Source organism: Lactuca virosa, chromosome 3, assembly GCF_052849685.1.
Source record: "Lactuca virosa cultivar CGN04683 chromosome 3, Lactuca_virosa_CGN04683_v6, whole genome shotgun sequence".
Classification (NCBI taxonomy): Eukaryota; Viridiplantae; Streptophyta; class Magnoliopsida; order Asterales; family Asteraceae; genus Lactuca; species Lactuca virosa.
Window position 1 is genome coordinate 140,812,418 of NC_136428.1, and position 9,754 is coordinate 140,822,171.

General features: G+C 30.8%; 1 protein-coding gene across 4 annotated transcripts; it reads right to left on the minus strand.

Annotated features, from left to right (window-relative positions):
- Nucleotides 1-383: 383 nt before the first annotated feature.
- On the minus strand, nt 384-5,094 carry LOC145166647 (transcription factor MYB86-like). 4 transcript variants are annotated; one of them, XM_079085665.1, is made up of 10 exons: nt 4,563-5,094; nt 4,296-4,382; nt 4,136-4,213; nt 3,915-4,044; nt 3,535-3,829; nt 3,325-3,414; nt 2,808-3,053; nt 1,056-1,332; nt 725-943; nt 384-627 (listed from the first exon to the last, which is right to left on the minus strand). In XM_079085665.1, the coding sequence occupies exons 1-5, from the start codon at nt 4,636-4,638 to the stop codon at nt 3,610-3,612; spliced, it is 591 nt and encodes a 196-aa protein (XP_078941791.1). In that variant the 5' UTR covers nt 4,639-5,094; the 3' UTR covers nt 384-627; nt 725-943; nt 1,056-1,332; nt 2,808-3,053; nt 3,325-3,414; nt 3,535-3,609. The 4 variants fall into 4 exon arrangements, with proteins under 4 accessions (XP_078941791.1, XP_078941792.1, XP_078941794.1 ...); XM_079085666.1 differs by having other exon boundaries at nt 384-630; XM_079085668.1 differs by having other exon boundaries at nt 4,296-4,471.
- Between the last annotated feature and the right edge of the window lie 4,660 nt (nt 5,095-9,754).

A 9,754-nucleotide genomic window follows, 5' to 3' on the forward strand; every position in this document is an offset into this window, starting at 1 on the left:
TGGTAACAATATTAACTATGTAGCATCCATGTAAAAAAAACATGAACCATAATGATATAAAATAAATTAAAAAAAAAACATTAACTCTTCAATTCACAAATAAGAAAAATTAAAGAAAAAACTCTTTGGAAATGATTTATCGAATTTAAGTTTATTTAAATGAATCAAAATAAATAAAAACATTAAAAAAAACCATAAATAACTAAAATTAAAAATTATATACAAAGTTTATATTTATAACTAGGTGAGTAACCCTGCGTTGCGGGGTCAGATGCCACCTTTTGTCCTGATTTGGCCATACTATTTTCCTCAGATAAATTACCATTTTACCCTTCTTACATACTATAAACCAAATTGTGAAAAGGGACAAAACCACCAGTTGCTGCTGTAAGTCTATCTATAATACTATGTGTCCTTCGAATGAGAGGAAGCATTTTGAATCTTTATCACAAATAACAGGTTTAATAGGAAAGTAAAACTTTGAATATTCATGAATAATGTTTGCATACAAATCATAATATTTCATCAGCTTCTTTAACTCCAGTAGAAACGTCCTAACGGTGAAGAAAAGGTGCTCCAACTACAACCATAATTGGACGCCCTTCACTATCTGCTCCCCGTTGATACCTACTACAACAAAAGTAATTTGTAATAATAGCAATGCACTTTGACTATATGATTGAATATAAAATATAAAGTTTTGAAAATGAAATACACCACTTACAGAATGTTCATTTCTGCTATTTCAGAAAGAATCCTGGAGTTTGCTTTTGCAAGGTATCTAGAATGGAGTGAGTACCCTTCAGCAGCTGAAAGTGGGGGCCCACACCTGTTTTATGCTTTTGCGGTTTTTTCCCATTGTTCTTTTCGTCTTTGATCTGGATCCTTGATTAAAGACATGAAAGGTGGATCCAGATATGAATCCAAATGTGATGAAGAGTTCCTTTCATGAAACAATCAATATAAGAACAATAGATTTAATTATCCAATTGTCTTTTGTTATGTCGATCAGCTAAAATAATAGTAAAACACAATGAGCTTTTGAGTTGACTAACCTTCTACTCGAAGTCAACCCACAATCCTAAGCATATCCCATCAGCCTAATTTTTGAGCAGTTGTATTTACTTTTTAGTTGCTATAATAAGTACGACGTTTTCTTCGATTTGCTAATACAATTTTCTTATTTCATATTAGCAATTGTTACGTGATATCAGCCCCTATAATTTTTAATTCAAAATATTTTGACTTGTATAAGACTTGATTCCTGGCCGTGTACTTGTGATCACTTGCATACACCCACTTCTTCTATCTTTCCCATTTTGCCCCTTTTCACTTTTATGAAAGTAAAAAGTGAAACATAAAAATAAATAACATATAAGTGAATGAATTAGGATTGAAAATATTATAATCCATAAGAAAAAAACAAAAAAAAAAATACCAATGTACTTTCGATACTATAAAAGAGCCGAGGCGGTTTACAGTTTTGACTATATACCCATATATAGCACTCTACTTTCATTTTTCTAGTCTCTAGGGGTATTTTGGTCCAAAACTGTTAAAATCAAAATTTTTTCATGATTATAAAATTTGTCAATGTGGCCCCCATGATGTGCATAATCTTACATGTAGGTCCCTTTAAAAATATGCCTATAATGGAATGAGCAGGTATCTTTTCCTCTACGTTGTGTCCTTTTTTGGCAAAGTAAAAACACCCTCGTTTTTCATGAATTTCTATGTAAGTTACCAAAAAATGTACATTCAATAAAAAGAGGAGGTCATAAACTACAATTATTCAACTAATGTAAGAAATAAATAAATCAACTTTAAATTTTGAAATTTGGGTCGTATGATTTGTAAAAAACAATGAATTAATCGAATAGTTTTTTAATTTGTATTATTTGTCCAAAATCAGATTCTTTTATGATTTAATTATTGATAAATTTGAAAAAACTATTAATATGTTACCTTGCTCAACCATTAATGTGTTGATCTTTTAAGTAAACTGCAGGTCATCCTAAATTCACAATCTGGCACAACCTCTGCAACCTATCTCTTACACTACAAATTACTGAACCTACCCTTGCAACATCTTCTACTTAAATGTTTGAATTCTATGTGGGAGACTAAAGTTATTTCACAATTTCAATCCTTGTGAAGCACCTACTGCCCTTTCAGTTGTTGGGGGAGGGCAGTCTGGTCACTTTCAATCCCAAGGGAACAACTAAAATAATTTTGTTATTTGAAAAAAAACATGAAGTAATTTTATTGTTAAGATTCTAAATAATTTACTGTTAAAATAATTTCCTTTTTTGAAAAAAATAGATGAAGTAATATTACTGTTAAAATAATTTTTTTTGAAAAAAGCCATGAAGTAATTTTACTGTTAAATAAAATCCTATAGTTAGGTAGGATTCTAAATAATAAAAAGAATGTAAGATGCTATAACTATATAGAACTTTTTACAATTTTGATCCCTATTAGAGACTTAGGTAATGGTTTTGGTCCCTGTACCATACTCAATTACTATTTTGCACCTTATGTATTTTTTTTTTTTTATAAAAATGTAATTACCTAATTGTCATTGCATTTGTTGGGTTTAAAGGAAACATTCATTTTATACATTACAGACACCCAAATTAAATAAAAAATAGATTCAGAGTTCAATTTATATTGTAGGCATGACATTGCTACAACTTGATAGATTTTTCAAAGTAGAATGTTGTTATAGAAAAAATGAAAGTAGAATACTATAATAAATAGATCAATGAAAGGTCATTGCTATTTTTTGCATTTAACTGAAGAGATACCTCTGGTGTAAGCTCATCAAAGGCAGGATAAGCATCGGTTTCTAATTGTGTAGTATGACCTCTGGGAAAATTGCCATGCTCGGAATTCAAATGATGGGTGTCGGAGCAACACACCTGTTAAAGGTTCCAAATACATAACAACTTGCATACCAAATACCTGTAGTGGCTAAATGATTTTAAAGGGATAATAAGGTTAAGAGGGGAAGAAATCCAAACGTCTTCAGCAGTGATAATAGCTTTGATATCCTGCCAAACAACAATAAATCACCAAATTTTAATAGTTTTACCCTTCTTTGTTATCTTTATGTTTCAACACAATATTACAACACCCATTTCAGATAATGAGCCACCAAGAGGAATCATAACTACACTTGCTGGAAAAGGTTTACTTATAGACATACAATGCTTTTTTTTAGGAAAAATGAAAATCATCTTCTCACCTCTCCTAATACTACATGTGCAGATGTTTCATTATGCTCCTTTATAAAAAAATTCAAAGGATTAACAAAAATCTTACCATTTAAGATCTGATCCACTGACTTTGTTGTTGATGGTGATGGAATCAACTTCTTTTACCCTTTGTTAGAAGAGTAGGATCTTGAACATTCTGTAACAGTGACAAAAAAGAATTAAACACAAAGAAGTTGTAAGATAGAAAGCTTTTAACCATTTCAATACACAAATTTGTAAATAATCAACAATTTGGGAAGACCGATGGAATCAACACCTGTGTTTCCATTTGGTCCCGTCTCCAGGTCAACCACCACCACTTCCGGTGACCTGCTCATCGCCGTTGTTGAGCTTATACAGAAGAAGCAGCAGAAGCCCTAAAATTAAACAAACCCTCTTCATCTTGCTCATTGCTTCCAGGAACCTGAATTTTGTTATTTCTAAGGTTAGCAGCAATAGTATGACCAGAGGAGTTAGCATGAGGAAGAAGCTTCCTTTTCTTGTTGGAGTTCCAGAAGTTTTTGATTGCACTATCTGTTCTTCCTGGTAAGTGTTTTGCTATCTGTGCCCATCTTTTTTAAAACAAATAACAAAAGAAATCAATATCTTCAAAACAATTAATCAAAAGATAAGTAAAAAATTTATCTTGTTAATTACTTATTTGCCAAGCTTCTGTGTAGATCAGTTATGAGCATGGCTTCTTGTGAAGTAAAGTTTCCTCGTTTAAGACCCGGTCTTAGATAATCAATCCATCTTAGTCTACAACTTTTTCCACATCTTTGTAACCCTGATTCAGATCCAAATCCAATCAAATATGTTAGTAATATAAGTATAATATATATTAATAAGTTAAAAAAATAATAATTAAAAAGAAAGACCAGCAAGTTTTGGAACTGAAGTCGAACAACCATGGCTTCCATCTATAGTAATATAACTGATAAGCTTCTCGTCCTCATCTGCAAAAGGCGAATTGACAGTGGTATTGTGATTGATTTATTTCACTTCAGTTGACAAAAGAGATGAGAAGAAAGATCTGACCTGATTTTGCTAACCCATGTAATAGGATTCCAATTCTTGTAATCGACTTCCGATACTTTCCGGGAAAAAACATAACGGTATCGATTTCTAAACAGAAGAGTAGAATAACAGAAACATATGTTATATCCTGTCGACTTGAATCTTGACCATGGTAATGCAAATATAACTTTCGACTCCTAAATCAAAGGGCATAAAAGAATAAAAGTGAAATAACATATAAATATGATATAATTATTTCCTGTAGATAATCAGAGGAATCAAACTAACCCAGCAGTGATGCTTGTCTGCAATCGTCCTCCTCCATTCTCGTTTGAGTGAGTCCGGTGGGAGCGATGGTCTTCATCAAGCCCTAATCTGAGGTCCAGATGAGGCGGCTGATGGTGGTAGTGATCGAGGTAAAAAAAGACGACGGGTACCCTGATGTATATGACTCTGTGGAATAAACAAAGTAGAGTGAATGCAAAGTGTCACCTCTGAAAAACGATGAATCGGATAGGTTCCAGTCGACATGAGGTGATCGACGATGGAGGAGTGCGCAGTGGTTTGGAGGAGCGTAGGAGATCAGAACCGATGGTAGGCGGAGAAACTCATTTGTGTCGACCACCACCGCAGCCTCCGCCGCGGGGGGAGACAGCTCCGATCCTGAAGAAAAGAATGACGATTATCGGTGCAGGAAGTGGAGGCGGTGGATTGGATGGCTGTGCCGATGAAAAGAACAGAATGTTTGGATAAGGAAGGGTGGAAGGAAGAAACTGGAAGATCGATTACCTACGCTGTGGGGATAAAATGACCGGAAACCCGGAACTATTCAAATTCATGCTCTTCTTTAATATATACTTGGGTGTGGACCATCCGCGCGTTGCTGCGTAAGCTCCGGTATGTTAAAAAACGTAATTTGACACCATATATATAACGAAGACGATTAAATCATATAAAGTGGAGCACAAAAATATCAAAATAAAACATGAATACAAACAATTGACTTGAAAGTGTATCTTTAAGAAATTAATAAAAAAAAAGATTATTAAAAAATTATATAAGAGGCCAAAATGTAACTTTAAAATATAATAAGAGACCAAATTATAATGTATAAAATACTAATAATTTAACTTTAAAATTATAAGGGTTGAAAACTATTAAATAAAAATTAATTAAGGAGAAAGAATATAAATATATATAAATTTTAAAATTATAAGGATAAAAACTATTACATCAAAAATAGTTTAGGGGTACAAAATATAAAAACAAATAACAATAAAGGGAGGAAAATGAAAAAAAAATTGAAATCCTCTCAAATACCAATTTTGGTAATTAATATATATATATATATATATATATATATATATATATATATATATATATATATATAATTTGTTATGGCCAAATACTAAATCTTTATTTTCAAAAGACTTATTTTATATTTTGTCTTAAATGCATCAAAATATGTAACTTAATTTGATTTTAGACATTTTGACTCTATACATAGTAAAATGAAATGAATAGTAAAAGCTCTCACATCACCAATTTGGTAATTAATATATATATATATATATATATATATATATATATATATATATATATATAATACGGGGACACAAAATCTGGGTATTGTTATAGACTATAGGGACCGAAAATGTAATTTAAGGGACCAAAACTGGCAAAAATGTCCTAGGTTTACTGTTTTTTTCTCCACAACTTTAATATATATATATAATAATTTATATGTATACAAAATTAAAAATTTACAACATTACATAAATGGTCCTTGAGGTTTATAGTATATTACAAATTTGGTACAAGGATAAAATAGTCTTTTTCATTAAAATCTAACAGCTGAAAAGTTAGATTTAACGGCAGAATGATCTTTCATGTATTTTTGCACACCACAGAGACGGTGGCGTGACGTTTTCCTTGAAAGTCCTCAAAGTAAGATATTTTGCAAACCGTAAGATAAAAATATATCATTGTCTACAATCCTAGTCGGGTAAGTACACGTTTTGTTAAACACATTATTATTTATTGCATCCAAATGTTCCAAATCAAGCAAAAGAATGGCGCTCATAATCTTCCTTTTTCGAGGACACTTACCACATCCAGCTACATACCCAAGGAATTCGGATACAATTGAACTTTAGTTTTTGCAGAGAAAAAAAAAACTGCAATCAAAAATATGAGCACAATGTTTTTATTTTAAGTTAAAAACTAAAAGCTATGTCGAATGGATTTTAATCTTAATTTTTTATGTAATTTACAACTTCAAAAGTTTATAACTAATTTTCAGAAATACTTCTATATAAATAAAAAACTATAACTTTTAAATGATAGTTTTAAACTTCCAACTACCAATAAATTTTATCATCACACCTTTAGACGATGATACATAAAAAAATAATTTTAATTATCAAAACTTAGTTTATTATATAATATGTTAGTATTTTATTAACTTATTTTTATATGAAAAAGTTTTTATATATAAAACATAAAATATTTGAAATATTGCTTTAAATACGAATATTTTCTTTTTCAGACGAACAAGATATTCAAAAAATGATAAAAAGAAAACAATTGAAATATACTCACGTAGATAGGATTGGAAAAATAATAGAATGCTTTTATTGTTCATACTTTTATTATTAGTTTTACCCCTTAATACTATTCAAATCAATTAGGGTTTATCAATTCAACTCTTTTTAATCTTTTATACTATATTTTAAAAGATGCACCTACAATCTTTAAAAAAACTAGATATTAAATATCCTTTTATTTTTGTTTTTACTTATCCTCCTATCTATATGAAATAATGACAAGTGTCTTATAATATTATTAATTTTATTAAAGTGTCACACTTATTATCATTTGACATAGGTAGGAGGATAAGTAGAAAGAAATGGTTGAAGGATATTTAATTTATCAAAAAAAAAACTATTAGTTATCCAAATAAATTATATTCATCTTCTTTTTTTCGTTATCTTTATTTAATGCTATCATTATTAGTTTTTTTCTTAATTTTATTTAAGTTATATATACTAAACTAGCCAAAAACCTTAATGACTTATCTATTTTTAGTCAAAAAAATACCCACTTATTCCAAAATAGCTCACGAAACCATAGACGGTCAAACAGTGTTTGACTAAGGTCAACGACAATTTTTGAAGTTTGACTATTGTTTTGGTGGTCCGTCTATTCTTTCATGGTCCATCGACTCATAATATATATGTGTTTATTTTTCAGAAACCCTCATTTGACCTACTTTTTTCTAGGATTCGGCTACTAGTTTCTCTCAAAGGAGGCATCAAAGAACAATGAGGTATGTGTCGTTTTTGGCCGAAATTTTACCATATTATTGATTAGAAGTAGTTTTTATACATATAGTTTCTTTTTTTTTTCCAAAAAAAATATCGAAAAAAATAAAACCGTAGGCTTCATACGAAACATATGGTGTACAAGTACACAATGCACAAATTGTGCATTGTGTACTTGTACACCGTAGGTTTCGTACGAAGCCCATGTTTTTTAGTTTTTTTTTGTGCTTTTTCGATTTAATTTGCTTGTAAGTTGTATATAAATGTATTATTTTTCACATTTGATGTTTTTTTTAAAAATAAATAAATAATATGAAACCGTAGGTTTTAAGCAAACCAACGGTGTACAAGCAGTTAATGCACAATTTTTGCACCTACAACTTGTACACCATAGTTTGCTTAAAACCTACGGTTTTTGCCATTTTTTTGCATTGTAGTTTTCCTTTTCACCTAGACTATAAATAATTTGTTTGTAGTAATATTATGTTTTATTTTCGTTACACAATTGAACTTCAAAAAATGTGCGAATTATAGCAATGTACTATACCTTTGAAGAAATAAGTATGTGTGTAATTGATATATATTTTAAAATATAAGGTTTTGATAAGATAAGATAGTACGTTGTTATTTTCCGCATTGTGATCAACTATGTTTTTCTAACACCATTGTAAAGTACAATGCTATATGTCATACATTTTTTTGTATAGAAAATGACAAAAATTTGGTAAACTAATAGTTAAATTTCCTTTGCTTTTATATACAAAGTAATTAACATATATGAAATGATTAAGTGTTATTATGTGTGTTTATGTTTTATCACTTTGTTTCGTTTATAACAATTTTATTGACATTTATTGTTTATTTAATTTTTAGCATGCAAACAAACAAGTGATGGCTAGCATATCTGTCAAAGCTTCATGTCATAAATTACATGAAGTGTGAAGTTGTTTAACTGGAGGAGTACGTGATTTATTTGCGAGAAGTAGCTTCAGTCACTGGTTAGCGTACCACCTCAGGCAGGTGGCGAGCTTCTTCTTCATGGGCTGTTACTGCATCAGTTGCGCCCGACTGTATAAATGGATGTGGCTGAACGTTTACATTTTTTGTTTTCTCATCGTACTTTGTCCTTTGGTCCCGAGGAGTTCTGTTTGGTGACTGGATTTCGTATAGGTTGGTATCCAAGATCAAGGATCGAATTCGATCCTATGTATAAACATGGTTACGGTGATGACACATTTCGCACACGAGTCTTCCCATATTTCATAGACATTATGTTACCTGTAAGTGATTTAAAGGTCGTTATCATGGATCAACGATTTTATACGTTACCAGTTGAGGACGGTGTGAGAGCAGTTTTGTTATATGTTCTCAATCAAGGTCTTCTAGGAAAAGAGATCAACGATAAAGTGACAAAGTAATGGCTGTGGGTGGTGGAAAACCTGGAAGCATGGAACAGGTATATGTCAACTAAATTTGTGAAGTAATATTTTTTATAATATTTTTCATAAGCTTAACTAATGCTTTGTATGTAATTTAGGTTTGCATGTGGGAGTTATTTATGGTTTCTTACATACCCTAAATGTGACATCCCCATTTTCACGGCCAGAAAACACTGATTTGTTTATGCTTCATTTTCAAAATCAGAGTATACTTTTAAAGAAAAGTGTTGCGGAATTTTTGTTTCCAGAAAAACATGATAAAGCATTTCCGAAGAAATGTATTCTGTTTATTTTAAAACTTTGGGATGTCAACGTCAATACAGAAACATGATCATAAACAGAACTTACATTCATTTAAACTAGTAATCTACATCTCTTTAATCTCTCAGTGTAGTGCAGCTTTATATCGACACCTGTGATACAAATAAACTGAGTGGGTCAGGTTGGGAAACCTTGTGAGTACATAAGGTTTTCAACCCACAATAATATATTTATTATGTTTAAACATCAAACATTCAACCCAATTACCCGTCCCCATTATCTTCTTTATTCTTAAGGATCTACCCTAAGAATCAGCTATCCTTCATTCATTCATTCCTAAAGTTTATCCTAGGGAATACGCGCGAAGTCCAATACTGCTAATGTCATCTATTAGGCACAGCTGCCAATATTATCCTTTAGGCGCAGATGCTAGGATTGTATTGTTCTCAACTAGGTG

Excerpts from the sequence above, each read along its gene's own strand:
- LOC145166647 (XM_079085667.1), bottom strand. The coding sequence starts at position 4,638 with ATGAAGACCATCGCTCCCACCGGACTCACTCAAACGAGAATGGAGGAG. Across the intron at positions 4,383-4,562 it reads CAGACAAGCATCACTGCTGG|AAATCGATACCGTTATGTTT; the intron begins GTTAGTTTGATT and ends TCTTCTGTTTAG. Across the intron at positions 4,045-4,135 it reads TTCAGTTCCAAAACTTGCTG|GGTTACAAAGATGTGGAAAA; the intron begins GTCTTTCTTTTT and ends GATCTGAATCAG.